This window comes from Drosophila subpulchrella, chromosome 2L, assembly GCF_014743375.2.
Source record: "Drosophila subpulchrella strain 33 F10 #4 breed RU33 chromosome 2L, RU_Dsub_v1.1 Primary Assembly, whole genome shotgun sequence".
In the NCBI taxonomy this organism is placed as follows: domain Eukaryota; kingdom Metazoa; phylum Arthropoda; class Insecta; order Diptera; family Drosophilidae; genus Drosophila; species Drosophila subpulchrella.
In genome coordinates this window covers 21860754-21887221 of record NC_050610.1, presented here as the reverse complement: position 1 = coordinate 21887221, position 26468 = coordinate 21860754, and the positions used below count along the sequence as shown (strand labels likewise).

At 40.5% G+C, this 26468-nt stretch overlaps 8 protein-coding genes across 11 annotated transcripts; 5 read left to right on the top strand and 3 right to left on the bottom strand.

Annotated features, from left to right (window-relative positions):
- The first annotated feature begins 845 nt into the window (after positions 1–845).
- LOC119547604 (nuclease C1) lies at positions 846–2072 on the top strand. The gene is made up of 2 exons (XM_037854525.1): positions 846–1112; positions 1252–2072. Exons 1-2 carry the CDS (start codon positions 957–959, stop codon positions 2038–2040), a joined length of 945 nt encoding a protein of 314 aa, XP_037710453.1. The 5' UTR covers positions 846–956; the 3' UTR covers positions 2041–2072.
- A 129-nt stretch (positions 2073–2201) lies between these two features.
- LOC119547147 (endonuclease G, mitochondrial) lies at positions 2202–3354 on the top strand. Of its 2 annotated transcripts, none has more exons than XM_037853862.1 (2): positions 2202–2378; positions 2431–3354. In XM_037853862.1, the coding sequence occupies exons 1-2, from the start codon at positions 2205–2207 to the stop codon at positions 3211–3213; spliced, it is 957 nt and encodes a 318-aa protein (XP_037709790.1). In that variant the 5' UTR covers positions 2202–2204; the 3' UTR covers positions 3214–3354. The 2 variants fall into 2 exon arrangements, with proteins under 2 accessions (XP_037709790.1, XP_037709791.1); XM_037853863.1 differs by having other exon boundaries at positions 2347–2382.
- On the top strand, positions 3220–4519 carry LOC119547146 (endonuclease G, mitochondrial). The gene is made up of 2 exons (XM_037853860.1): positions 3220–3508; positions 3571–4519. Exons 1-2 carry the CDS (start codon positions 3338–3340, stop codon positions 4411–4413), a joined length of 1014 nt encoding a protein of 337 aa, XP_037709788.1. The 5' UTR covers positions 3220–3337; the 3' UTR covers positions 4414–4519.
- Positions 4520–5188: 669 nt separating this feature from the next.
- On the top strand, positions 5189–10504 carry LOC119546759 (protein transport protein Sec24C). The gene is made up of 7 exons (XM_037853292.1): positions 5189–5431; positions 6073–7044; positions 7108–7567; positions 7633–7748; positions 7952–8819; positions 8882–9672; positions 9744–10504. The coding sequence occupies exons 1-7, from the start codon at positions 5189–5191 to the stop codon at positions 9882–9884; spliced, it is 3591 nt and encodes a 1196-aa protein (XP_037709220.1). The 3' UTR covers positions 9885–10504.
- Positions 10505–12625: 2121 nt separating this feature from the next.
- Positions 12626–17481, bottom strand: LOC119548764 (Golgi phosphoprotein 3 homolog sauron). The gene is made up of 5 exons (XM_037856307.1): positions 16688–17481; positions 13928–14055; positions 13754–13872; positions 13516–13691; positions 12626–13456 (listed from the first exon to the last, which is right to left on the bottom strand). The coding sequence occupies exons 1-5, from the start codon at positions 16898–16900 to the stop codon at positions 13208–13210; spliced, it is 885 nt and encodes a 294-aa protein (XP_037712235.1). The 5' UTR covers positions 16901–17481; the 3' UTR covers positions 12626–13207.
- Positions 17482–17895: 414 nt separating this feature from the next.
- Positions 17896–18629, top strand: LOC119548765 (protein C10). Its single transcript, XM_037856308.1, has 2 exons — positions 17896–18124; positions 18184–18629. Exons 1-2 carry the CDS (start codon positions 17978–17980, stop codon positions 18385–18387), a joined length of 351 nt encoding a protein of 116 aa, XP_037712236.1. The 5' UTR covers positions 17896–17977; the 3' UTR covers positions 18388–18629.
- Positions 18620–23910, bottom strand: LOC119548763 (tudor and KH domain-containing protein homolog). 3 transcript variants are annotated; one of them, XM_037856305.1, is made up of 5 exons: positions 23731–23910; positions 20582–20973; positions 19663–20487; positions 19489–19595; positions 18620–19430 (listed from the first exon to the last, which is right to left on the bottom strand). In XM_037856305.1, the coding sequence occupies exons 2-5, from the start codon at positions 20884–20886 to the stop codon at positions 18934–18936; spliced, it is 1734 nt and encodes a 577-aa protein (XP_037712233.1). In that variant the 5' UTR covers positions 20887–20973; positions 23731–23910; the 3' UTR covers positions 18620–18933. The 3 variants fall into 3 exon arrangements, with proteins under 3 accessions (XP_037712233.1, XP_037712232.1, XP_037712234.1); XM_037856304.1 differs by lacking the exon at positions 23731–23910 and adding an exon at positions 22067–22313; XM_037856306.1 differs by lacking the exon at positions 23731–23910 and adding an exon at positions 21500–21626.
- Positions 23911–24209: 299 nt separating this feature from the next.
- Positions 24210–26169, bottom strand: LOC119546387. Its single transcript, XM_037852627.1, has 3 exons — positions 25099–26169; positions 24694–25002; positions 24210–24641 (listed from the first exon to the last, which is right to left on the bottom strand). Exons 1-3 carry the CDS (start codon positions 26167–26169, stop codon positions 24213–24215), a joined length of 1809 nt encoding a protein of 602 aa, XP_037708555.1. The 3' UTR covers positions 24210–24212.
- Between the last annotated feature and the right edge of the window lie 299 nt (positions 26170–26468).

Genomic DNA, 26468 nt, shown 5'->3' with positions numbered 1-26468 from the left:
CTAAGTTTTACTCACCAACTTATCCCCAAAGATTAAGGTGGAAATGAGGTTTCTTTAAGGAAGGTTTATAAAAGGTTTATTAAAGCATTTTTGAAAAAGCTTCGAATACTTTAATATTTTATATTCATTGATAAAAGATATCATCCTCAAACCATCACTTCTTTTATTCGGGAAAACATTGTGGAACTCTAGTTTTAACAATATAAATCTATCTTCAGTATAAGCAAACCCTAATAATCGTCGAAAACTTTAATAATTGATAAAATATAATATAATAATCTTACCTCTATTTATTCGGAAAAAATGACTACCCATAAAAACAAAATGATATTTCAAATTTTTTTAGAATAAGCACAAATATAAAATAGTTTTAACAATATAAATCCATCTTCTGCATAAGCAAACCTCCCTCAACCACGCCCCTATTATTCTTACCGCTTTCCCATCACTTCACCGCTCAAAGTTTCAAAGCGGGGGGTGAAAAACTTTTCTGGTCATGGAAAACGGAAAAACTGTAAATCCACAACTAACATTTTTAAGCATAACAAAGTACGACGAGATTTCGAGAATAAATCTTGACGCCGCTTTTGGTTTAGTCAGGCATAGCCCCAAAAACGCTTATTATATGGTTCAAGGGGGCAGAAGACTGGAATGGGGGATGTTTTGTCCTCAGGACTTTTTAGTTTTTGACTCTACAACGATGACTGCAACTTTTTCTATTGACTTAATGCAGTTGGCAAGTGCAGTCAAGTTTGGACTTGGACAAGGAAACTTTAAAGATTAACTGCAGGAAAAGTCAGGTTTTTCGGGTGGTCAGTATTTTCAAATTTAATGCACAACAAAGTTGGTTTTCACACACAACTCATAGGTTTTTTTTGACTATACAAAACAAATAATTTAACTTTTTTTTTAAAATTTGTCCCTATAAATTTTAGTGCTATATTGGATGGTTGGAAATGCCTGTAAAAGGTATACTTGGTGTTTTGGCCACTGCAGGCTCTTTTTTCGCCCTAGGAGCCTATTATCAGCACATTGATGTGATGAGAAATATTAGAAGATTAGAACAACGAAATCCACATGCCTACTTTATTAGAAGGAAGCTCTACGCATTGGTAAGAAATGATATTTGGGTACAAGGGATCAAAACAAATTAAGAACAGTCCTTTTTTAGAAAACCCTTATATCGAATCCGCTAATAGATCATAAAATCATAGTATTATAAGATATATTTTAAATACCATCCCTTTCCAGCTGGGACTCTTTACTGTAAGAGCCGATGGCAAGGAGTTCGACGTGGAACCCGATGACTGTCACAAGCTGGGCGGTATTATGAAGTACGGCTTCCCTAGCACAAATGATATTAGTCTAAATGAGACATTCGACTTTGTGACGTCCTTCGATCGGCGAAACTCCGCAGTTCAATGGATGTGTGAGCGGGTAGACTTATCGGATCGTTTATTCTATGGAGATTCTTCATCTGTGGCGCCAGCTGGAGCCTTCAGCCAGTCGGAGGCATCTAGGGTATTTTTCCTATCCAATATTAAACCCTTTCTGAACAGAGGATTTAACCTGACCGTTTGGGATCGATTGCTGAAGTACGTGGATGAGATGAGCCAAAAACATGGAACCGTGTATGTATACACCGGATCCATTTACTTACCTCGTGAGATGAAGTCCAATAATTGGTTTCTGGAGTTCCAAATGGAAGAGAGAACCATGGTGGCCGTACCGACGCATTTCTTCAAGATCCTGGTTATCGATCCAAAATTTGAGGGAAATTCCATTCCTTATGCGGAGGCTTATGTGATGCCCAACACTCCGCTGAACAATAATGTCGAACTGAAAACCCTTCTCAGCGATATCCGGGATATAGAAAATGCAACGGGTCTAAGGTTTTTCGAAGGACTCGACCGTAACTTTGTCAACACCCAAGTGACCAGTTCAGCAGCTAATCCATTAAACAGTCTTATGACTAATTCTGTAAATAACCCAGTAACCAGTAACTTTGCCAACCGTAGTGCCATAGCATCTACTAAGTAGTAAGAACTAAATAAATACTTGTTTAATGATAATCTTTAGTATTATAGAAATTGAATTTAAGTTTATAAAGTAGAACATGCTAAACAGAATGTTAGCCTTGGAAAACCCTTTAAATTGGAAAATTCTAGTTGTTTACTTTTAATGGTGGTTATCATATCCCATTCATGGACCGAAAATGGCAGCTTTTAGGACTTGGTTTTGTTTTAGGAATCACTGCACTTTGTGCATCCTTTGTGGGTGGAATGTATTTTCAGCACAGTGATGCCAGAAAACGTTTGCAGAAGATAATACAAAAGGATCCTTATGCCTACTATGTCAGCCCCAAAATTTATGAAGTGGTGGGTGAGCGAGAAAAATCGTATAATTGATTTTAAACCAATATCCAGTCAGTTTACTTTCTTTGAGACCCACGATGAGGCCGATCACCGGATGAGACAAATCATGAAGTACGGGTTTCCAGGTCTTGATGATTTACGGCTTTATAGTGACTTTGTGCTCTCCTACGATCGCCGAAATCGCGTTGCCCACTGGGTGTGTGAACATCTCCAGGTCGACAGCATCCATTCCCATCGAGGAAGACGTGGTCGCAACCCCTACCAACCAGATATGAGTGTTCCATCCAACTTTCGTTCCGAATTGACCGACTATCGAAGATCAGGTTTTGATCGAGGACACTTGGCTGCCGCGGGGAATCATCATTTACAGCGGAATCACTGCCAGGATACTTTCTTTCTAACGAATATTGCCCCACAAATTGGTCAGGGTTTCAATCGAGGGGCTTGGAACAATTTGGAAAGATATGTTCGAAACCTAGTCCATCGATTTGGTTCCGTTTTTGTTTGCACAGGACCACTTTATAAGCCCAAGCAAAGATCGGGAGGTAAATTGGGAGTGGAGTATGAAATGATAGGATTGAATATGGTGGCAGTTCCCACGCACTTCTTCAAGGTTATAATGGTGGAATCAGAACTTCATCTAGGTAAACCTTATATGGAGGGTTATGTCCTACCCAATGCTCCTATACCAGATGGTCTGCCACTTCGATCTTTTCTCTGCGACATTCGGGAGATCGAGCACTATGCGGGTCTTAAGTTCTTCGATGGATTGAGGAGAAGTGCTCTATTCGGCAGTAATTATCCTAGTGAATCGCAGGTTTTTCGGGAGTTCGGCTAGAAGTTGTAAATATAATTCCTGAAAATCGCAAGTAGGCTTTAATATAAGAACTGACATGTCTACAAAGTTATATTCATTAAATAGTATCTTACAAGAGTAAACCAAATTATTGTAAGCCCAAATTATGTCCATGAACGAATCGAGAGCTCATCAATGGGCTTTATGTGCACTGGCGGGAGTGACGGGTTTTGTATGCGGTGCCTTTGTTCAGCAAGAGGCGTCCATAAGGCAACTTTTCCAGCAGATCCGCAGGGATCCCTATATTTACCATCATCGTCATAAGTTGTATCCCATGGTGAGTGATTGTAATATATATATAATAATATAATATCAATAGTTATTTTATTTTTCCAAAAGCTATCTACCTTTAGAACAGATCATGAAACCCGTTTGTGGAATAGTTCCACTTCTTTGGCTGACAAGTTTAGGGAATTGGTAGTATCACCGATTTTCGATTTTGTTAGCGCTGTTTTAATGCTAAAAACTGATTCGGCAACAACAACAGATCTGCTGGATCTAATCAAATATGGTCTGCCCAGCACGGAGAACTTGTATGTCCACAAGGACTATATTGTTTCGCAGGATATGTGCACGAATGCCCCAAGATGGATCTGCGAGCATTTCCGGGGAGATTATCAAAAAATGTCGTCCGATGAAGGCGGCTATAGCAACCTGAATCTGCGCTACAATGATGTCTATGTATTGAGCTGCGGTTCGATGAAGATCTGTAAAGTATTTAAGCGAAAAATATGGAACGATCTGGAGAAATATGTTTCGACTAAGGCTAAGGAGTTTGGCTCAGTGTACACTTACACTGGACCGATTTACACACCATCCTGTCACGAGAATGGCAAATGGACAATGAAATATGAGGTGTTTGATTGGGTTCCAATGCCGGTTCCATCGCATTACTTTAAGGTCCTGATCGTAGAGAGTCGAATTCCGGGTCTATATCCTTTTATGGAAGGATATATCATTGAAAACAGCCGAATGGTGGGCGGAAAGTTAAGTGATCATCGGGCTAAGATTGACGAAATAGAGCGTTTTACGGGCCTGCAGTTCAACAAGGTCCTGCAACCCGTTGTGCAATTTGATAAGAACTCTTTTAAGGTGGACACCAGGTCCTGGGCCGGACGATTCGAGGAGATTTCTGAGCCACTAGTAACCCTTCCTGCGGATAAGGAAGTCGAAGAGTTTTAAACGATTTTTCTGAAGTTTTAGAGCGTGAATGGATTTTAATTTTGGAAAAGAAGCGGGAAGTTTTAAAATCAAATGTTCAGAAACGGTTTAACAAATAAAACATATAGTACATTTTTTAAAGAAATCAATTATATTGGAAACCAACTTTTATTACCTTTTTTGATTTTATATTTTTAATCGTTTTAATATTTTTTTTATTTTTAAAACTTGTTTCCCAAATTTCATCATTTTAATGATAATTGTATTGAACATGCCCCATCTTTTGTGACGTCACTCTGTTATTTTGCTTCACCTTATCAACGCTTAACATAAATCTGTGCTGTTAGTTAACAGCAGCGCTGTTAATGGTTAGCCGTTACGCCGGTATTTAGCAGTATCTTAATTGTTCGGTATCTTAATACTAATAAATACCACCAAAGTTGGTATTTTCCAACACTGCAATTTCGTGTTTACGCACACTACTATACGTGGCAGCAAGAAGAGCAAAAAAATCATTAGGGAACTGACGTGGAAGTTCGTTTAGCTCGAAATTTATTTTGTTTTTCAACCAGCGACTCGTGCGCCGCGGCCGTCAAGAGTTGAGGCCAACACCGAGTGGCCAAAATCGTGGAGTTAGTGGTCAGGAATCCGGCCGAGCAGCCCCCGAACTTGTCCAATCGCCGTGGCGAACTTTGAGCCATCCCGTGTGTTTTCTCCTCAATTCGCGTGAAAGTTGTTTGGTTGTTTAGCTTGCGACTCTCTTCACAATAAGAAAGGTGACCAATCCGGCCAAGAAATGAATCCGAACATGTACGGGCCACCGCCCACGCAATTCCAGCAGCAACAGCCCCAGTTTGGCGCTCCTCCTCCGTCGATTCCCGGAGGCTGGCCACCGCAACAACAACCGCAGCAGCAGCAGCTGCCGCAGCAACAACAACTGCCTCCGCAGCAGCAGCAGCAGCAACAACCACAGTATGGAGCACCACCACCAACGTCAGCGGCACCACAGTCTTACCTCAATGGCAACTACCAGCAGCAGGTGAATGGAATAGCTATTTGGTGTCCCAGGTCATCCTGGTGACAAGACAGGATTTGATATTTCTATATCTCTAAAACTGCACCGGATTAGATGATAGTCACTATATTATGATACAACAAAAAAACCCTTGCAGTGTATTTATAGGGACTAGATTCCAATTGGATAACGTAACTACTTACAGGTTGATTTTATGATATACTAATCCTATATCTGATCTTTCTTAATTACTATTCTGATTTCTTTATAAGCTACAGTTTTTGTTAGTTAGTTTCTAAACGAACAAATGATATCAAAGTAAAACAATCTTAAAGTAGTTATGAGATACATAGTGACCTTAGATTGTACACATTTGCATTTGCATTTCACAAAACTCTTGCTGGATGACGTGACTCTTTTAATTACTAGACACCCTTGACCTCTTGGAATTAAGATTATTAGTATACAAGAAAAAGAAATAACTATATTTTTTGAATCTAACTAATAGGTATCTTCCCAAATTGTAAATTTAGAAATCCCTCCTGATAAGCTGTGAGCACTTCACTAAAAGAGGTCATCCGTGATTTCATAATAGAAGAGTGAAGCTAAGCTTGTAGATAAGAAAAACAACCAAGTGAATTTACTAAAACTATTGTCTCTTTCAGCTGGCCACGTCGATGGGTGGTTTAAGTATGGGCGGCGGCGGTGGTGTTGGAGCCAATCCCCTGAAGCCACCGCTCCCCCAAGGAGCTCCCGCTGCTGCAGCTCCACCGCCAACCGGTTTCAATCAGTTCAACTCGAATGCGGCGCCACCCCCGACCAACAACAACAATGCTGCGTACGGTGCTCCACCACCGACGCAAACTGGTGGCTATGTCAACGGAGCCCTTCCGCCCAGCAGCACTCCGCAGAGCGTGCCCAGTGGGATTAACCAGATGAGCTTGAACAGCGCCAGTTTGGCGGGATTGCCGCACATGCCGCCACCGAAAGCGGCGACGCCTGGAGCTCCTTCTGGCCAGCCTCCAGTTCCTGGAGCTGGTTCCTCCCAACAACCTCTTCCCGGACAACCGCAACTGCCTGGACAGCCACCCCTTCCCGGTCAGATTCCCACCTCCCAGCCTGCTCCCGGCCCCTTTGGAGTGCCCAGTTCGCGACCTGGACAACCTCAGCTGCCCCCTGGAGCCGCTCCTCCGACCTACACGCAACCGGGATTGCCGGCACAGCAGCAGCAGGGAATTCCGCCATTGCAGCAACCAGGACTACCATTGCAGCAGCCGGGATTTCCCCCACCGCAGCCTGGTTTGCCACCCCCATCCCAACCGGGTTTGCCACCGCAGCCAGGAGCTCCTTATGGAGCACCCCAACCAGGCGGATATCCAGGTGGCTATCCAGGACAGGCTCCCGGAGGCTACCCTGGAGCACCACCACCACTTCCAGGGCAACAAGCAGCAGCTCCGCCGCAGTTCGGAGCACCGCAACCGGGCTATCCGGGTCAACAGCCGGGCTATCCACCGCAACCCGGTCAGCAGCCCATGCCAGGATATCCACCACAGCCGGGACAACAGGCAGGAGCTCCAGGATATCCACCTCAGCCAGGTGGCGGCTATCCAGGCCAGCCAGGACGTCCTGGATTTAATGTGAGTCAAAAACTTTATTATATTGCAATCAATATTCAACTAAATACATTCGATCTGTTTTAGCAACCTCCCATGCCAGGAGCAGGGAACATGTACCAGCAGGCACCTCAGCCACGTCGCCTGGATCCCGACCAAATGCCGAATCCAATCCAGGTGATGATTGAAAATCAGCGTCAGTCTGGCGGACCATTTGTGACCAATCAGCCGGGACTGCTGCCTCCACTGGTGACCACCAAATTCGTGGTTCACGACCAAGGCAACTCATCTCCGCGCTTCCTGCGCTCTTCGCTCTACTGCATACCCAACACCGGTGATCTTCTCAAGACCACAGCTCTGCCTTTGACGATCAATATCTCGCCGTTGGCCAAGACTGCCGAGGGGGAAATGGAGCCACCGATCGTGAACTTCGGCGACATGGGACCAATTCGTTGTAACAGATGTAAGGCGTACATGTCGCCCAACATGCAGTTCGTGGATGCCGGCCGTAGATTCCAGTGTCTGATGTGCAAAGTTACTTCGGAGGGTGAGTGTTCCTAAGGGAAATGAAAAAAAGAAAAGCAGCTTTATGAAATTAATTTTACCCTTCAGTTCACCCGGACTATTATCAGCATCTGGACCACACTGGACAGCGTGTGGACAAGCATGAAAGACCTGAGTTGCTGCTGGGCACCTACGAGTTCCTGGCCACCAAGGATTATTGCCGGGTAAAACATTATACTCATATCATTGAAAAAACGCAATGCAACATTTTTATACAAAAAGTGCTGATTGAATGCTTTTAAAAATAGCTTTTTTTAAAGTAGGACAAGATTTTTAAACACGTCCCATTGAACATGTTCAACATATGGCGTTCTTTTTACACTTGATGTATTTCTCAAGAATAACAATTCCCTTTCTTTCTCCACAGAACAACACTCCCCCGGAGGTTCCCGCCTTCATCTTCATCATCGACGTCTCCTACAACACCGTGAAGTCGGGACTGGTTCACCTGCTGTGCTCCCAGATCAAGAACATACTCAAGCATTTGCCAGTGGACCAGGGTCAAGATAAATCCAAGGTGCGAGTGGGTTTCATCACGTACAACAGCACCGTGCATTTCTACAACATTAAGAGCAGTCTGGCACAGCCCCAGATGATGGTTGTGGGCGATGTCCAGGAGATGTTCATGCCCCTACTCGATGGATTCTTGTGTCATCCAGAGGAGTCGGCAGCTGTAATCGATGCTCTGATGGAGGAGATTCCTCGCATGTTTGCGGATACCAAGGAAACGGAGACGATTCTGTATCCTGCCATTCAAGCGGGCTTGGAGGCACTCAAGGCTTCCAATGCATCCGGAAAGCTGCTGGTGTTTAACTCCACGCTGCCCATTGCAGAGGCACCCGGCAAGCTGAAGAATCGCGATGACCGGAAACTCCTGGGCACGGATAAGGAGAAAACTGTGCTCACACCGCAAACGACGGCTTACAACACATTGGGTCAGGAGTGCGTCCAGCAAGGCTGTTCCGTGGATTTGTTTGTGTTTAACAATGCCTATATCGACCTCGCCACTATTGGACAGGTCTCTCGGTTAACTGGAGGCGAGGTGTTCAAGTACACCTACTTCCAGGCGGACATAGATGGCAAGCGACTGATCCAGGATATCATTAAGAACGTATCGCGACCGATTGCCTTCGATGCGGTGATGAGGGTGCGCACATCGGCGGGCATCCGACCCACGGAGTTCTACGGCCACTTCTTCATGTCCAACACCACTGATGTGGAACTGGCCAGTATTGGTATGTAGCCATCTTTCTGTTTAGATTCTGAATGAAGTCAATAATTATCTCTTGTTTTACAGACGCCACCAAGTCGGTGAGCATTGAGATCAAGCATGACGACAAGCTGCCGCCAGAGGAGAACGTATACCTTCAGGTTGCTCTGCTGTACACTTCCTGCAGCGGGCAGAGGCGTCTGCGTGTCCTTAATCTGGCACTGCGCGTTACCACGACGATTGCGGAAGTCTTCAAGAGCTGTGACCTGGACGCGATGATGCTGTTCTTCGCCAAGCAAGCCTGCTTCAAGCTGATGGAGCACTCACCCAAGCAGGTGAAGGATAACCTGATCCATCGATCGGCGCAGATCCTGGCCTGCTACCGCAAGCACTGCACCTCGCCCACTTCCGCCGGCCAACTGATCCTTCCCGAGTGCCTCAAGCTGCTGCCGCTGTATGCCTCGTGTTTGCTGAAAAACGATGCTATTTCCGGTGGATCGGATATGACGCTGGACGATCGATCCTATGTTATTCAGTTTATTTTGTCCATGGATCTAAATCAATCCGTCAGTTACCTGTATCCCCGTTTCATTCCCATCCACAACGTTGTGCCCGAGGAGACGGATTTGCCGACTCCCCTTCGCTGCACGCATGAAAAGACGCAAGAGGATGGCGCCTACATCCTGGAGAATGGAGTGCACCTGTTCGTCTGGCTGGGCCAGTCCCTGTCACCCAACTTTGTGCAGTCTGTCTTTGGGGTCCAGGGACTGCAGCAGATTGCCCTGGAGCGGTTCAACATTGTGCCAGAGACGCCGCTGGCCAAGCGCATACACGGCATTCTGGAGCAGATTATGAAGGAGCGATCACGCTACATGAGGGTGTGTATTCCTTACTTAAAGAGCTTTTCTTTCTTTTTGCCAATTTGTAATTCATTTAACGTCTTCTTCAGATAACCTGGCTGCGACAGAACGACAAACTGGAGAGCGTTTTCCGACACTTCCTCGTCGAGGACCGCGGCACAGACGGCTCGGCCAGCTACGTGGATTTCCTGTGTCACATGCACAAGGAGATCAAGGATCTGCTGAGTTAGCACGCCGGCTACTCTGGCACGTACAAGCCCGAGCAGCGTTGGGCGGACAGCTATTCCCAAAACAGAGCTCGGATGCGTCGCCTGTCGTCCATGCGCAGTCGCCTCGGCAAGTAGGAGGAGCAGATGGTTATGGATCAAGAGCAAGACAGACAGCTGGTGGAACTTCAATTATATTTAAATAAAAATACATATACATATATATTAATTAATGGCTATCATTTTGAGCTTATTAATTCTTCCATTAATTTTATTAAAGTTCACATTTTGCATTGATTTACTTTAAATATATATATATATTTGTATGTATTTTTTGAGCGCTGCGCTTAAAACAAACATTTGTTAAACAAGGCAACTGCTAATCTGCAAAATTACTTAGAAAAATGATTCTCTTTTAAAATTCCAGGCAAATGTTTCATTGTAATTACAAATTACTTGCAAATTTCCCACAGTTGAAAACTACTAGTTGATTATAATGGATAGTATAAGAGCACTCCTTTGTTTACTTCCTTTTTTGGCCTTACCGATGTTTATTTTACTGTATTTTTGCAATAATTTGTGCGCTGCGCCCTGCTTTTTATCATACTTTATGTCATTGAAAGATTATTATATTATAACCTAAATGTTTCGTGTGAGAATTATTCGACTTATATGGTATATCGCCCCCTCCTACTATCGAAAGGAAAACAAATACTGTGCAAAACGAAAAACGTTTATTGAGTACGAAAAACGGATTAAAAACTTTATTAAAAAACGAAAGGAAAAATGTGTTTTATTTAAAGAGAAGGAAAATTATACGAAAAATAAAAGAATAAACACCCATGGGTGTGCGAAAGAAAGGCGGCACATTTTATAATTTCAAAATAATAAATTTTAACTGATACCCATTAAAAAAAATTAAAACCGGATAAGTGCAAACTTACTTTTTTTTACTTGCTACTAAAGGCTAAAGAGGTTTTGGTAAAATTCGGTTTAAAAAGTTAAATGACAAATTTTGGTTTTAAGGGGACGGAAAATGCGGCGGGAAAGAAATTCACCTCAAAATATATCGCGTTATAGATTTTCTAGGTACTCTAGCAAAATATATAGATCTTGACATTATCTTGACATCAAGAAAGTGCTGTGAAAACCATAGAAAAATTCGCGTTGTCACCTTGGATAGATTTTGAAAAAAAACTGTGCGTTTTTAAAATTTAACATAATGTTCTACCTTAAAAAATAACTAAAGTACTACTACTTGAATTTATTAAGTTAAATGATTTTTGTGATGGACTAATTTCTCATTTCTATATAAGTTGAAAACAATTATCTCTGTTTCCCCATTTGTACCAAACACCAAAAGTTGATAAATTATTAAATATAGAAATTCGGTTTGGCACCCCAGTATAAGTTTGGTTCTTGACGAAAACAGAGCACTTGGAACTTGAGTTCTTCCAAAAGCAAAGTTTACAAGTGTATTAAAACTTCGGTTATACCTTCATTTTTCCTGACTATCGTAGCAGATATTTAATTTTGCGGCTATATTTAGTAGACTCCTCACGAACACTCCCGGTGCGATTCACTACTTGGGCCGCCGTCCACAGAGATACAATACATTTATTAACCATTTCTGATAAGAACTATTTCTGGATCGGACACAATAGTGCTAATTCTCAATATACATAAATAGATTTTTTGACCTTTAGCTTCCTCTCTATTATCAGCTTATACACATACATATATACATATTTTAAAAATCCCCCAATTTGTAGGTTTCCATTGAGACGATTCATTTCGGCATCCCAGTCAAAGCTTGGTTCTTGCCGAAAACAGAGAGCGCACTTGAGTCCTTCCGGAGGTCAAGTGTCAGGACTCCAAGGTGTGTAATTTTGATTCTCTTGATGTCCTGACACTTGATACCATCGGCATAAACTTCATATCTACAATTCTACGGCTTTAATTGTGAAAACTATCATCGGTAACTAAGTTAAGTTTGATTCGAATTTAGTTCTCTCGAAGTCAAATGTCAGGACAACATGGTGGGTAAAATGCTTTCTCCTTGATGTCCTGACCCTTGCTACCATCGGTGGAAATTTCAAGTTCATATCAAACAAAAAACTGTTAAAATAAAGTTCGTTCTTAAAAAAATAAATTAATTCATTACTTTGTGTGCATACAATCGAAAATAATATTGTATTTTTATTATATAATTATTTACTACTTCCGAAATAAATGCGAATATTATTTAAATAGGTCTTAAAAATCCATAATACATTGTAAGCCACTGTGAATATCTGAAAAAATATTATAATTAAAGAAATGTTTGAAATAAATAAGAAAAACTTTTTACACCACCAACATCCAATAAAATCCCCATTGCTTTGTCGTTTATATATTTTATATTTGTATTTTATTAGGCCTTTAAATATCTAAGAATTATTATTATTTGACGTGCACATTTTACATTTACATAATTTTTTCTTTTCAATTGTTGTCCACTTCTCGTCGTTCTTTATTTATCTTTTAGCAGTTAGAAAAGGTTTTTCAACTTCAATGTTCCCGAAATTCATTAACAATTTAAATAAAAATATTGCCTAGATTGAATGTCGCTCCGTGTGAGTTTGTCTGTCTGTTCATGTGGGTGGGTGTGCATACTGTGTGTAACTATGTTCGACTAAGGTAAAATTGCGGAGCTCGAGAAACGTTTAAAACTGATTTTCGTCGCGCAATCAAATAATTGGAAAGTACTCAAATATACGTGACAATTAAACACACAATTGGAAATTTTAATTAAAATATATATAGGATATTTGACAAAAGACATTTGCACGCAGCTTGCCCAGACTTTATCAGAGTTTATCTTTTTTTGTTGGCTTACAATTAGTATTAGATATATAATTACAAAAACAATGCTGCAGCTTTGAATTCTCCATCTTACATTTTGATTAGCATTGCAAGAGAAATAATCAACTAAACTCTATTTGCCGTGGAACACAACTTACTCAATACGTTTGGAAAACATTGTTATGTCAAAATGTTCAAGGAACAGCAAAAAAGAACAAAGGACAATGGTGCAGTTGATTGATACTATTGCAGTTTTGTTAAACATATATTTATATAGGCTGTATGGCTGCTTTATAGTCTCGCTTAAAAAATATATATTACTGAAACTGATATTTGGGGTGGTTGCCATTTAAGAAAATCCTATCGCCCGATTCGGTTCCGCTCACAGCAAAGTTTCTAAAACAAAAGCAGCGAAATGTATTCCAGATGTGGGTTGTGTTTCTCGGTTTTGGGTTGGTGTATATGTGTGCTATTGAGAGGAGCGGAGAGGATCAGAGGATCATCTATTTCGTAAACGCCATGAACACCGCCCACAGAATTTCGTTTGCATTCGGCTTGGCCGACTCCGTCTCGAAGTCGAGATCCAGCAGCTCCCGCACCCGTTTCATGGCCACCTCGTAGTCGTCATCGTTCAGCGGCGCGAAAGCGTTCTCGATCACATCGCTGGCGTGCGCTAGAAAGATAAGCGCCAGCATCCGCTTGTCCATGCGCTGTGGATCGTTCACCCATTTGGAGAGCACAGAATCTTGGATCTATAAGAATATATTTTTTAATTGTTTCCCTTAGCTTTCTTAACCTTTACTACACACACCTTCTTAACCAGGCGACATTTGACAACATTATCGCTCAGCGGATGTGTCGTCATATCGAAGAGTAGAAAATTTTGCTTTTCCGTTGTGAGCACACCCTTCTCCACCAGATTTTTGGCCAGACGTTCGCGTACATTTTTCAGCTGGTAGCGCAATTTTAATGGATTCCAAGTTTCACCTGCCACAACAATCAGTATTATTATATATCCTTGGCAAAACCTGGGACGACTGAACACATACCACTGAGATATTCAATCCAGCTCTGTACCGTCTCTGGGGGATCTGTTTCCTTAATGTGTTTGAGTGCCTCATCGAGTAGGACATCGCCCGTCTGCTGATCCGATTTCAGAATTAATTTTCTGTAAAACAAAATATTAATTAGCTTTGCATATGCATTTGTTTATAATTATATACCTTGTACATAGGCCACGTCGTCGCATTCCAGATTTCTCAATCATCACGCGACCGCGCAGTCCAAGTTCTATGAGAATGCATCCGCGCAAACCGCTTGATATGCAGTCGTTCCAGAAAGATGTGTAGCCCTGAATTTAATTAAAAATGTTATTTATAGATTTTTACTACATGGGAAAAATAATAACTCTTATTCTAAACTGTGTCAGCATCGAAATGAATATTTATATCGTTTCCATAGTTTATTTTCTTTTATTTTTAGAGCCATAACGAAGTTCTACTTTCCCATATTTCAAGGTTTCGAAATTTAAATGTCTAAGTCTGCGAATCAAGCAAATACAAAAGCATCGGTCTGTTCACATTTTAAAGAGTGAAATAAATGAATAATTAAGTCGTTGCCAAGTCGTAAAGCTCTCAGACGGCAATATTCACCTGTTTAAACATTAAACACTTGAGTTGGTTTAGGCCTTACCTATCAAGGTGTAAGAAATGACACTGTAAAAGGAACGACTAAACGAAATGCTCCGAAAACCTAATGGAATTTTTTATTTTCTTATTGGTTTGAAAGGAGAAATTTTCCAAAACAGAGGTACGCAAAAATAGAATGATCATATCAGTTCACTTATGAAAGCTTATCAACGCCTGTTAAATACCCATAGTCAGATAATATTATAATGCTTATTAGAGATACTTCCACATAAAATGCCCGTAATTTTTTTTTTATAATAATGAACATATAGTCAATTCATGAAAATTAAAGATATCTGAAATCATTACTACTAATAATTGACTTGTAAGTTCAGGTACCAACAGCCTTTCATGATATTAAACTTTATATAATCATCGATAAGGTATCGTTCCGAATTGAAATTTATAAAAGTGAATCATTTGCAGGTTCAATAAAAGAACACGTCTCTTATCAGCACATTTTCGTGGCTCTGGTAGATACCACACATGTACATTGCATGGTTTCAAAAAATGAATGACGTACTGGTGATAAGAAAGTCCCAAAGAAAAATGGGAAGCGGATGAATGCGAGGAACGAGAGAACTTGGATAGTATGTACTTCCTCAAACAATTAACCAAATGGATGAAATGTTTCTGATAAGAGGACAAAGAAGAAGAATGTAAAACAAAAGCGAGCAACAAGCACACGTCCCACTGTTTCCATCTCGTTTCGACCCTTTGGGGGTGGGTATGGGGAGGTGGGCATACACATGCACTGCAGGCAAAATAATGAAAACAAATAGACGTGGTGTCACCCACAAAGACACACATGCCATATTTCTATAGGGTATACAGGCGCACAGCAATTGAGCGATAAAGCTGCGAGGCAAGTGAAATACAAAAAGCGAAACCAAATGGAGAAATGAGAATCTGCCGGTTCGCAGTAATGGAGCACGTATGGATGCCGATTCGGCTCTACGGACAATCATCCCAAAAATATACGCAGATTTATGAATATTACAATCGTATGCAAATTAACCACTTATTGGAAAACTCGTTTGATGGAATGCTCTCAGAGCACCGAGACGTGTTCGCTTGAGTGATGTTTTTAAAGAGCAATGGTTACGCGTAGATATTTCAGCCAAAACTACACTACCTTCATTTATACTATCTAATTGAAGAAATATATGTGGGTGCTATGTTCTCAAGAGCTACTCATATAGTAAAGAATTCTAAGAAAACTTAAAAGTAACTACCCCTCCGCATTGTTAATACATAAATATTACTGTATGATTCAAATACAATAATAGTATTGACAATAATCAAAGTGGTTCCATCAGAAAGTCTATTATACACACATTAATGGCATTTTTTCTCTCAACCAGTTATATGACTATTATTACTTAAACAGAAAAATACTACAGCCACTTTAAAACAAAAAGTCTGGAGTCAGTAGCACGTTTTTAGTTTGAAAAGATTGGAGAGAACGTCTGATAAGGCCCTTTAAAAACTCATATGTATGTACGTCCCGACATTTATTAATGGCAACAACACAAGTTGTTAGGAAAATGGTGTTGGCACTCTTGCTAATTGTGCATTGCTCACCAGTCTGGTCAAAAGATTTGATGGTGTATTGCTCAACAAACTGGAAAAGCTTAGGAGAAGTTGGTAAGACATGGGTGGCCTTCTCTTTAAAAACTAAAAAAGGGGGTTCACATTAAATGGGACAAACAGTTTCTAAGAAGTTCAGATTGGGAATTCCTCCACACAAAACATATTCTAGAAATAGTATTTCAATACATTTATAAAAATAAGCTATTATCATCTACACACAACACATTTTGAATGGGTAAGTTGAAGAATCGCTCAATGAAGTATGTAGGTAATAGAAACCAACTATAGTTTTAAATATAGATATTTAAATTGGTGTCAACTAAATTAGTTTTCCAATTTCTGACCACATACCAAAAGTCGTAACGCCCAGATAAATATTACAATAAAAAATAAGTATAGTTAAAACAACAACAACCTATTGATATCCCAGCCAATTTCGGAAAAGCTATGCCATTTTTTTAGTATTACTCATTTGATTAGCCCTTTTTCAACTTTAACTAAGCCCCTGCTTGAAGATGGACCGTGATGCACTTAAGGCCAAACAAAAGGTTGCGAAAGAGAGAAAACCAGAGAGACAGACGTCTGTTAACAGGTGAAGAAGAAGCAACCTTTGTTGTTGCGAAAGAAACCAATTAATTAGTCGATCGTAAGGTGATAAGAGATAAGGTAAGAGAAGGAAACTCGATTAGAGCCCACACCCACCTCCTTGTCCTTGAGTCCCAGCAGCAGGACCTCCTCCATGAGCGTCAGTCGTGTTTCCTTGGAGTCGCCATCGTCGATGTTGTCCTCCTGGTCCTTCAAACTGTCCAGTGCATCCTGATTGTCATCCGGCGTGTTGGCATTCAGACCGCCCTCGGCGCCCCCGTTTTCCCGGGGTTTCACCGATCGTCGCACCAATCCGTCGGAGCGATTCATTCCGGAGATTTGTAGATCTGAAGATTTGGAGTTTTGGAAAGTTTTGGGGATTTCGTTGATGGAGGGAGTTTTGGAGATGTGAGAAGAGCACCTCTGTTGCTGTTATTTTTTTTCCTCCACTTCTTCCTCTTTCTCCGTTTTGTGTGTGTGGCACAATTTGCTGACTCGACGCTGGAGTTGTATGGGTGTGCGGGTGTTTTTTTTTTGCGCTTTTCTCTCTGTGTAGGTATTTTGTGTTTTTGTGTGTTGTTGTTTTCACTGCTTCTCTTGCGTTGTCCCCCCCGTTTTTTTTTTTTTACTTTGTATTCTTTTGCACACACGCACTTTTCACACTCTCGCAAAATTGCAGTGGCCCTCTGAACTGCGTTTCGTTGTTGTTGCTTTTGCTCGGGGGTTCTTGCGCTGGAAACTCCACAATGTATCTCACAATTTGGTGGCGCGTACTAAATGTGCAATTTCATGGTCTTGCATTTACTTGAGATATGCGAATGCCTGCGCAAAATAAGCTTTTTCCTATTATTTGTGTCTTTTGTCGTTGCTTTCGACGTTCCGACGTGACATACTTTCGGCACTTTCTAGCACTGCACCTGGGCGGTGTTGGAAAACGTTGCTATTCTAGAGAGGAGCTGGTGTAAAGAGCGCAGGAAATTGATTTAAACTATTTGTAAGGTTTAATATACCTTTAAACATTTGTAGCTTAATTTGCTATATATGATTATTTATATTTTGTTAAGCAAATTAGAGCTGTTTAGAAGCAAACCTCCAAAATAGACATTCGATATTCTATAAGATATCGATAGCAGCAAAATCAAGAGTATAATCTTAAAAGAACTTGACAACAACAAATTATTTAAAGTTAGTATACATCATTTTAATTTACAAAATAGTTATATTTATAAAATAACTGCTTACAATTATTTAAGTTTTACAAATATTAAAAAATCTGAACCGATATACATCACGTACCGATAGTTCCAGTCCCCGCATGACTCATCTCTAACAAAAAGGCAAAACAAAACCAGCTAATTGTTGAATATTTTTTTAAAACAGATTAAACACTGCCAATAAACGTTTAAAATGTCCTATTTGGCCAACTTCAACAATGAGAGTGCCAAGCAAATACTTATGGATATAATACGTTGTGTCAATCAGCCGGAAAACTCCAAGAAACTCTCAGAAGCAAAGGCGTCCGCTGGAAAAGAGATGATTCTCATGATGCAGCACGTAAATAACAATAAGATATTAATAATATTCCATAATCTTTAATGGTTTTTGCAACATAGGTGTTTCCCTTGGTAATGCAACTCCAGTTAGAGGTCATCAAGGGTCACGGCTTTCCCGGAAACCGCGAGGGATTAGTGCAGTTCTCGCAACTCATCAGGGAAATGGAGCGGGACGACATGGAAATTGCACGCCTGCGCAGTCAGATCCGAGCTATATACCTGCCACCCATAGCTATAAATACCACAAACGATATCCTAATCTAAGCGGGGGATAAATCCCAAAAACAAGACTGTAAACTGGCCTGTTTCGTGGTGATTTATATTCTTTATTATTTTTAAATCTCACGCATTTTATTTTATTAACCAGCAAAAATATAGTTTAAGTTCTTATATTTCTGACAAAAAATGTTTTAGAAAAAATAAATTATGATAAATAGAAACCCGAGACAGGCCCATTCAATAGACTTAAGCTTGGTGTTCTTATAAAATGCATTTCTCTTGATAAATTTGTGATCTTTTGTGTATTTTTTTCTGTTGATGTACAAATGTTTTTCTTGTTCTTGCTAACAATAAGTAACATGGCAAAGCTTGCTATAAACAATTAAGGATCTGTGCCGGTCCATCGTCAGCGTTTAGGATCTAGGATATGTCGATCAGTCACGGCGATAAAATAAACAGTTTTCTTCTTCGTACCTATATAATAAGTTCCTTAAGAGCTATACTTTTATGTACAAGTCAAGTAGTGAGCTGCTCATCCAGCCTTAATATTATTAACAATTAGGCGAGGATAACTAGTAACAATGTGGTTTCCTAATGCGTGCTACCGCCATTTGTGGTGTTGGCATTGTTGTTATTCCCGTTTTCGAGGTCTGTTGCCGTCAATTTAGCCGGATTAATGCTTCTTATATCGTTTCCGTTTAGTTTATGCTGTAGATGCTGCAGCTGCTGGGCGAGATGCTCATCCTCCGCCTGCGCAATGCTCTCTATATCGATGGACATCGACATGGGCGAGTGGGGCGTGAGTGGAGTCACGGGATTGCTGACGCACAGCTCCTCAATGGTGGAGTCACTGTTACTTGAAGGCGTCGAGGAGCGTGATCGCACTGGATAAGAATCGTCCAGGGGCAATGCAAAGCCCTGTGTGATCATCAAATCACCAATATTCAGTTCAGAGTTATCTGCAGGATCGAAAAGTTCCACTCCGGGCAGCGGTGTGCCTTCTTTGGCGGCTGAATTAACTGCAGTTGTGGCCTTTGGGCGCTCCTTGTAGGTCACCACGCGAGCAATCAGCTTCCTCCAGTGCGCCACTAGAAATGGTCGGGGTTTAATCATAAGTATGTCTCAAATGTGTAGATCGAAACATACCCTCTGTTAGCTCCTCGAACTTGGAGATGGATGACTTTGGCCAGGTGATGGGCTCAGCTTGGATGGTGGACTTTACGTTGGCCAAGAAGCATTCAACAGCTTGGAATCTGTAATAGTTAAATGCGTATTTGATTAGACCATTGTTTCACCCATCCGTTTTGCAGAACTTCTCACCTGAGCGTAAGGAAATCAGTGCGCAGCTCACAAATATCCGCTGGAGAAATGTATTCGCTGTCACCATAGTCCACAAAGTACAGATCGATCACCTGCTCCTTTGGATTGTACTGGTTCGGCATGATGTCCACGATCTCGGCACGATACCATTTCTCGTCGAACTTGAAGACGGCGGCCACAATCTGACCCACATAAGGAGCTGTAAGCACATGCTTCGCCCTATTCTCAGCACTACTATAGTAGCTGGTCATCTCCTGGACCATGTTATCCAGTTTCTTGGACTGCGGACCGATAAGTTGCACCCAGAATTTACTGGGTGAGGCAACGGCTGAGACATAAACCTCCATGGGCTTCCCTTCGCCCTTGGAGGCCATCAGCTTATCCCTGGGTTGAGTGTGCGAACTCAAGGATGTCTGCGAGGAGTACAAGCTGGAGGATGCAATGCTGTTGGTGGGCGATCGACGTGGTTCGCGACGCTGCTCCACTTCCTCCATGGACCGGACCAGTTCCTCATCCTCCTCTATCTGATCATCGAGCATTTTTCGGGCTATGTTCACCTGCTTTTGATTGCCCACAATCGTGATCTTGGCCTTGCCATTCCGGCCATTCGGATCGATATTCAGCTTGGCCAGCGAACTGCTCCGGATCTCCTGGATGAGTTCGCCACCGCGTCCATTCAGTTTGTTGGCCAGTCGCTGTGGAACTTGCAGTTCCACCTTGACCACTGGTGCCCGCTCAATCTCCTTGATCAGCAGGACTCGAGCTGCTTTGACGGCATCGGGAACGCCGCTTATGTCGCAGAATTTGTGACCACTGTCTTTGTCCCTAGAGGATAAAGTGGATTTTTTATTAATAAGGGTGGGAGAAATGCGAATGCGAGCGAGGAACTCCTCGGTCGATAAAATTCAAATCCAATTACCGTAATCTTATCTTGGCGAGGGTCTTTTCTTCAATCAGCTTGATATTGGAACCACCGCGACCCATTATCAGGGGCACATGTTCATTGTCCACGACGATTTTGAGGCACACTTCCTTCTGGGGCTTCTGTTCCTCGGTCTGTCCCCTAGTTCCTGATGACTGTTGCTGTTCTCTTGAGTCCCCTTCCTCCTCTTCATCACGGGTTTTAAAGTAGGCATATAGCATGGCGCCCCCAAGGGAGCAGAGTCCAAAGCCCAGGAGTAATTTGTAGGTGGGCGTGGCACCGAAAGGCGTGTTACGCAACATTTTGGCGAAGTGTGTGTGTGGGTATTTGTTATGGGTGCAGGATTTTGTGGCAGTCTCTTCAACACCGCCTTTCGTATTTTTTATTAACTGAAATTAAATAATTAAACATTTTTACTCAAGTTTGTAATGCTTAAAAAGTTCAAAAAGAAATATGATTTCACCCTTCATAAATCATTTGTAACAAGTTGTATTCCCCAAAAAAAGCCCAAATAATAATTAGCCTTCTTAAAAAAATTAAAAATAAATAAAAAGCATTGAGAGCTCTAGTCAAGGTCTCTTCCACATGTTAATACCATTGCGTGTGCTTGGGAAAACAAAAATAGAACAAGTTCAAGACCACTTGATGTCCTAAGACGACTGGTACAAGCATTTATGTCGCCTAATAGAATCAATAAATGCTTAGGGGTATGTTATATCGATGTACACTCCCCCTTTTCTTATATAATCCTATCACTCACTGGATATTAATTTTGACAAATAGCCAGCGACAAAGAAATTTGGCACACTATTCGCCAATGACTTCATAATTGAAATTGTTTAGGTAGACAGTGCACGGAATAAATAGACAAGTGACGTTATTGCCGACACTAGACCACACAATTCAGCAACTTACAGCGATTTAATGCATTGTCAGGAAGATATTCGCCATTTAGGAACTGCAAATTTATATGCCGGTTTCCGAAAAACCAAAGAAATAACTTAGTGTTTTGAATGAAATGTCATGATTTGCTTAGAACTACAAAGAGACGAAAGTCATAGAATTCCCAGAGAGCACTTTTTTTTAAATTATCCAAATAACGCAAGGCAATTGCATCATCAAAAGAAATTATTATAATAATGTGTTAATGTGAAAACAAATTCGTATATTAGAGAAAAATCCTTCAGGTATCCTAAACATGAATGTCTTTTCTGGTATTAGTTGTGCATATTTATTAAACCACTTGTTGAGTCTCAATAAATCACAATATCTCCGAGCTTTGCACTGGTTCTTGGACAAGTTAAACGGGTTTATGCGCTCATCGGTGTTATCATACCGGTTTAACCTTTGTGTTCCAAGCATGAATGCATTTCCTTCACACAAAAACCACTTTATCTTCAACTGATAAAAAAACGAGTTCCAATTATTTTGTTCTCATATGTAAACAACCGAAAAATACACAAATAATTATTCGGCACTGACCTTGATCGTGAATTTCGATCGATGTTTATTAAAAGTTTTCTCACTAAGTTGGGGCTTTTGTTTGGTAGTAAAAAAAACGCTTAAACTCAATGAAGCGTCTTATTTCAAAGCCATTCGTTGTTTGATTTTCACATTTTCATGTCTCGTTTGTCGTTCGAAAAATCGTAAATTATATTAAGGGGCAGGAAACGTAACGTTCAATTCCCGGGCGAAACTTGATTCCGCCTCCACATTTCAGGCATAACTGAGGAAAACTTTTGAAAAGAGACGACTAAGCTATTTCGAGAGAGACCCACTCGTCAGCTGTTTTACGATTGCAATTTTGTCTCTCTATATGGTGTCTATATCTCTCTGTTGTTTACTTTGCCGGTTGATTTGCAAATGGTAAATTGTGAATTGTAGGAACTGGTAATTAACAGCGGTACTGGCATAAAGACAAATAATGAAAAGCAAACAACGCGTAAATTAGCTAGCGGCCATATGTGTGATGAAAAAATAAAAAATAGAGGGACATACACGATGAGAAAAGGTTGGAACTAATTTTAGAGTCTGTCAAGTTACCCATAAAAAGGATGTTTTTAAGCAACCAATATATTTTATTTTGACAATTTTAAGGTACATCGATTTTTCTAATCTTGGCGTATTAATATATATTTAATAGAGCTTTAATTTAAACAAAATTAAATAAACTAAAGTTAGTTTTTAAAATTTGAAAGGTAAAAATACAATATATTATTTTCAGGTCCAATCAATAAAAAGAAGGGCTTTTTCAAAGTTCCTAACATGATAAGTTAATATGGGTACTAATACTTCCGTTTTTATATATTTTATAAAAATATTGAATTTTTCCCCGTGTAGAAAAGCTTAAAGAGAGCAAAAAGAGCGTAATGCTCAGAGTGCTAAATTTAGTGGAGTGACATAATAAACGGTTCGTTTCGTTTAAGTTGTGTTTTGGGTTCCCCGCTTGATTTATTACCAATTTTTGAATGGAAACAAGAAGCTAAACAAATAAAAATTAAAGCTTAACCTAAGTTCCGATCTCTTGAAGTTTTTACCGTTCTATTTAATGGGTTTTCCAATGCTCTACTTCCCCGGCGAGACTCATTCAAAAACGCTGCCAACAATTGTGCGTTTTCGTTTTTCGAAGGGGTCACGCGGTGAAAATGCCTGAGATGCGTCGAATTTTAGTTGGCAATGTTTCAAATTTTTTTTCACAAACGTATTTATTGTCTCGATAGCTAAATAAAGCCAGATCAACAAGAAAAAGCTACGTCACTTAAAGGTATTTAATAATTCGCCAAAAGCTATTTGGAGAAACCTTCTTTGATCTTTCATACAAAATATAAATAAACTTTTATCTATGGCTTGAGTGTATATATATTTGCATTTTAGATTTGTATGCGCTGCAGGCTTTAAACTTGGGAGTTCTTAATGGAAAACCAGTTTATGGCCAGTCAGATTAAACAAAAGCCTCTGGGGTAGACACTAAAAAGTTGAAAAGGTCAAGTAAAGGGAAATTGTTATCACAGCTATACCAATATTTAATATTTTTAGCTTAATTAGTGGCAAAAGCGCTGTGCTGCAAATTCCGTAACGCACTCACATGCTACATATGTACGTATATTTCCCAGCCCCCAAATTTCGTACCTTCACCCCTTACTTACCCACAGTATTTCTTCTTTATGGGTTCTGTCTATCGGTTCTTTCCATTCACTATGTCTTTTGATATTTGCCTTTTTCTTATCACTTATTATTAACCATTCACTTAAGCCTTACGAGTGGAAGCACGATTTTCTGGGGTCTAACAATTCCAAATTTACGTCAGAAAGCAACAAAAAATAATAATGCCGCATAAAAACGTGCGAAGCGGTGTGACCGTTGCCAGATTTAAAAAAAAGCTAGTCTATATAATATAAAAGTGTTGTAAAGCGCCGTATATTAACGGTTATCAACTTAAAATTCAAAGCTTAATTCAAATACCTCGTAAACTATAATACATTAAACTTCGTTTATCCCTCAAAATATGATAATATTCCTTAATACATTTAAGCCTTTGAAATTTCCATAACATATATATATTCAAGAAATTTTGAATGATATTATGGCTACTTTAATAACTATTATAATCAGTACTTTAGTTCAAAATTTACAAAGCGGTCGAGCAATTGAATGCCTCGACAAAAGTGGGCAAGTATCGCAATGGATTAAAGGGTCTAAACATTGGATTATAGGTATAATAAAACATGCTACTAAGTTGATTCTGTGCGAAATGCAGATAGAAAAGTTGTTTTAACGGCTTATCAATGAAACTAGGCTGCGTCTGGTCGAATCCTGAACCCTCGGAGAAGTACGCATCCTGTACAAGATTCAGCAGCACTATAATGATGTCCCTCCAGTTGGTCATCTCGCATTCTCGTGGACTAATGCAGCCGGAATGGTCTTCATACTTTGCCAGGTCATCAAATATACCTACCAGTTCATTGTATTTCTGGCAGCCAGATGATGAAGGTAGTTTTGGATAGGGAAATAGAGCCGACAACACTTGCTTGGCAATTAGAAAGCCATGTACGCTCACCTAAAATTAATTATAATTATAATTATAATATTATAATAACATTATAGTATACCTTAAAGACGTCATGACCACGGGTAGTAAAAAAAGGCTCCTCCATGAGAGGAAATGGCAGTACGATAGATGTTCCATTGCCCACCAGAATGGCATCATCTTCGTATCCCGGGTAGGGTTCGGTGAGTTCAAGATTCTCTAATTTCTGCAGCTTAAGATGGGTCTCCATTTCCAAGACCCTCAAGTGAATGGTGGCAAAATCGTCATCATCTTTCAGATTAATGTTGGCATAAGAGTCCGTTAAATAGCGACGATAGCCTATGCTTTTGGGTACATTGCCTACACTCACAGTAACGGAGCTCAGGATCTTCTTTAGTGATAATATATAAGAGGTCGTGAGATTTAATCGATTTCTGTCTAGTCTTATTTTAAATTGTTTCCTTATCGCTTCGAATACCCGTTGTACTTGCTCATCGTATTCCTTTACTTTCTGCTGGCCCAAGAAGTGTTCCTCATAGAGTAGATAGCTGACAGACTTCATTGAGTTTTTCACAAGCCGGGCACATACGAAATCATATTCCCTATATGTTTCTATGCGATGAGACGATCTCATGAAATTGTCAAAAATCTGCATTAGATAAGTAGCCACAGTTTCTTGGCCGTAGGAATTCATTATTTGGTTGAGTTTCACCAGGTATTCCAAATAGTCCACAAGCACTACGAAATTTGGAGCGAAAGAGCGACCGAAGACGATCTCTAGGTATTTTCTTATGGGAAATCCCTCACTGTCAAGCTGTTGAATGGTCATTCGGGATCTAACGAATCTTCCCTTACCGAGTATATTTATAATATCCATTCGTAACTGGTTCATATCTCTTAACAAGAACTCAGCTCGACTTCTGTTGAATCCCCGACTCACTAGCCAGTCCACATCACCCCAAACGGTGTAATATTCATATATAACAAAATCATGTGAGCCTAGGGATATCATATACTTGCTGGCCTCTTGGTGATCCAACTCTAGGTTCATTCGAAACAACAGGTCCACGCCATATCGACGAAGTCGGCCAAGGGTCACCAGCCAATTGAATTTCTCTCTAGGCCACTGATTTCCATGTGGCCAGGTGAGATCTACATCCGGCTGCACTAGGCTGGCATAGTTTAAATCTGGCTCCTTCTCCATAGCCATTTCGCAGGCATTGTAAAACCTAAGAGCCTTCTCCCCCAGACTTCCCTTTTCGAAGTTTCTACACTTGAGTTGTTCAAACAGTGCCAGAAACTTGGGATCCATCTTCTCCAGCACCGCCAAGCGGAAACTGAAATAACTGTACAAACTATAACTTTTTCCATATTTGCCCTTGGCATAGTCTTCGAAATTGCCGCAAGGGTCCTCTGTTTCATTCATAACGCGTAGTGTCTGGTCCATTATTCTTTTATTGGCAGAAAAGATGGCCTTATCCTGCTTCCTGGCCTCAACTGACATTCCAAGAAGGAGCACGCAGCCCAGCCAGATGATTTTTTCGGTTTGCCGCCTCATCTCCATCATTAAACTGGTCGCATTGCATCAAGTATCAGCTGTATTTATAGCACTCCCTTCATAATTGCAACTGATATTGAGGGTTTAATCGTATTTTATTTATAGCAGTCCCTGCAGAATGGCTGCTGATATAAAAGATCGGGGCTCAAATGTCAATAAACTCACTATACAATAAGGTATCATAACATTCCAATTTGATACTAACTTGTTACATTTTTTATTTGAAAGCACATTTAAGTACTCATCTATGTATTATAAATTTTATATTTGTTCAGATTCAAAGACAATATTTGGCAGAC

What these genes read in the sequence shown, in the direction of transcription:
- LOC119547604 (XM_037854525.1), top strand. Translation starts at nt 957, where the DNA reads ATGCCTGTAAAAGGTATACTTGGTGTTTTGGCCACTGCAGGCTCTTTT. An exon ending in GAAGGAAGCTCTACGCATTG is followed by an intron (nt 1,113 to 1,251) that starts GTAAGAAATGAT and finishes ATCCCTTTCCAG; the next exon opens with CTGGGACTCTTTACTGTAAG.
- LOC119547147 (XM_037853862.1), top strand. Translation starts at nt 2,205, where the DNA reads ATGGACCGAAAATGGCAGCTTTTAGGACTTGGTTTTGTTTTAGGAATC. An exon ending in GCCCCAAAATTTATGAAGTG is followed by an intron (nt 2,379 to 2,430) that starts GTGGGTGAGCGA and finishes ATATCCAGTCAG; the next exon opens with TTTACTTTCTTTGAGACCCA.
- LOC119547146 (XM_037853860.1), top strand. Translation starts at nt 3,338, where the DNA reads ATGTCCATGAACGAATCGAGAGCTCATCAATGGGCTTTATGTGCACTG. An exon ending in GTCATAAGTTGTATCCCATG is followed by an intron (nt 3,509 to 3,570) that starts GTGAGTGATTGT and finishes TTTTTCCAAAAG; the next exon opens with CTATCTACCTTTAGAACAGA.
- LOC119546759 (XM_037853292.1), top strand. Translation starts at nt 5,189, where the DNA reads ATGAATCCGAACATGTACGGGCCACCGCCCACGCAATTCCAGCAGCAA. An exon ending in ATGGCAACTACCAGCAGCAG is followed by an intron (nt 5,432 to 6,072) that starts GTGAATGGAATA and finishes TGTCTCTTTCAG; the next exon opens with CTGGCCACGTCGATGGGTGG. An exon ending in AGCGATCACGCTACATGAGG is followed by an intron (nt 9,673 to 9,743) that starts GTGTGTATTCCT and finishes CGTCTTCTTCAG; the next exon opens with ATAACCTGGCTGCGACAGAA.
- LOC119548764 (XM_037856307.1), bottom strand. Translation starts at nt 16,900, where the DNA reads ATGAATCGCTCCGACGGATTGGTGCGACGATCGGTGAAACCCCGGGAA. An exon ending in CGACGTGGCCTATGTACAAG is followed by an intron (nt 13,873 to 13,927) that starts GTATATAATTAT and finishes TTTGTTTTACAG; the next exon opens with AAAATTAATTCTGAAATCGG. An exon ending in CTGGATTGAATATCTCAGTG is followed by an intron (nt 13,692 to 13,753) that starts GTATGTGTTCAG and finishes TTGTTGTGGCAG; the next exon opens with GTGAAACTTGGAATCCATTA.
- LOC119548765 (XM_037856308.1), top strand. Translation starts at nt 17,978, where the DNA reads ATGTCCTATTTGGCCAACTTCAACAATGAGAGTGCCAAGCAAATACTT. An exon ending in TGATTCTCATGATGCAGCAC is followed by an intron (nt 18,125 to 18,183) that starts GTAAATAACAAT and finishes TTTGCAACATAG; the next exon opens with GTGTTTCCCTTGGTAATGCA.
- LOC119548763 (XM_037856305.1), bottom strand. Translation starts at nt 20,886, where the DNA reads ATGTTGCGTAACACGCCTTTCGGTGCCACGCCCACCTACAAATTACTC. An exon ending in CTCGCCAAGATAAGATTACG is followed by an intron (nt 20,488 to 20,581) that starts GTAATTGGATTT and finishes TTTATCCTCTAG; the next exon opens with GGACAAAGACAGTGGTCACA. An exon ending in ACTGATTTCCTTACGCTCAG is followed by an intron (nt 19,596 to 19,662) that starts GTGAGAAGTTCT and finishes TAACTATTACAG; the next exon opens with ATTCCAAGCTGTTGAATGCT.
- LOC119546387 (XM_037852627.1), bottom strand. Translation starts at nt 26,169, where the DNA reads ATGAGGCGGCAAACCGAAAAAATCATCTGGCTGGGCTGCGTGCTCCTT. An exon ending in TAAAGGAATACGATGAGCAA is followed by an intron (nt 25,003 to 25,098) that starts GTACAACGGGTA and finishes TTATCACTAAAG; the next exon opens with AAGATCCTGAGCTCCGTTAC. An exon ending in GTGGTCATGACGTCTTTAAG is followed by an intron (nt 24,642 to 24,693) that starts GTATACTATAAT and finishes AATTAATTTTAG; the next exon opens with GTGAGCGTACATGGCTTTCT.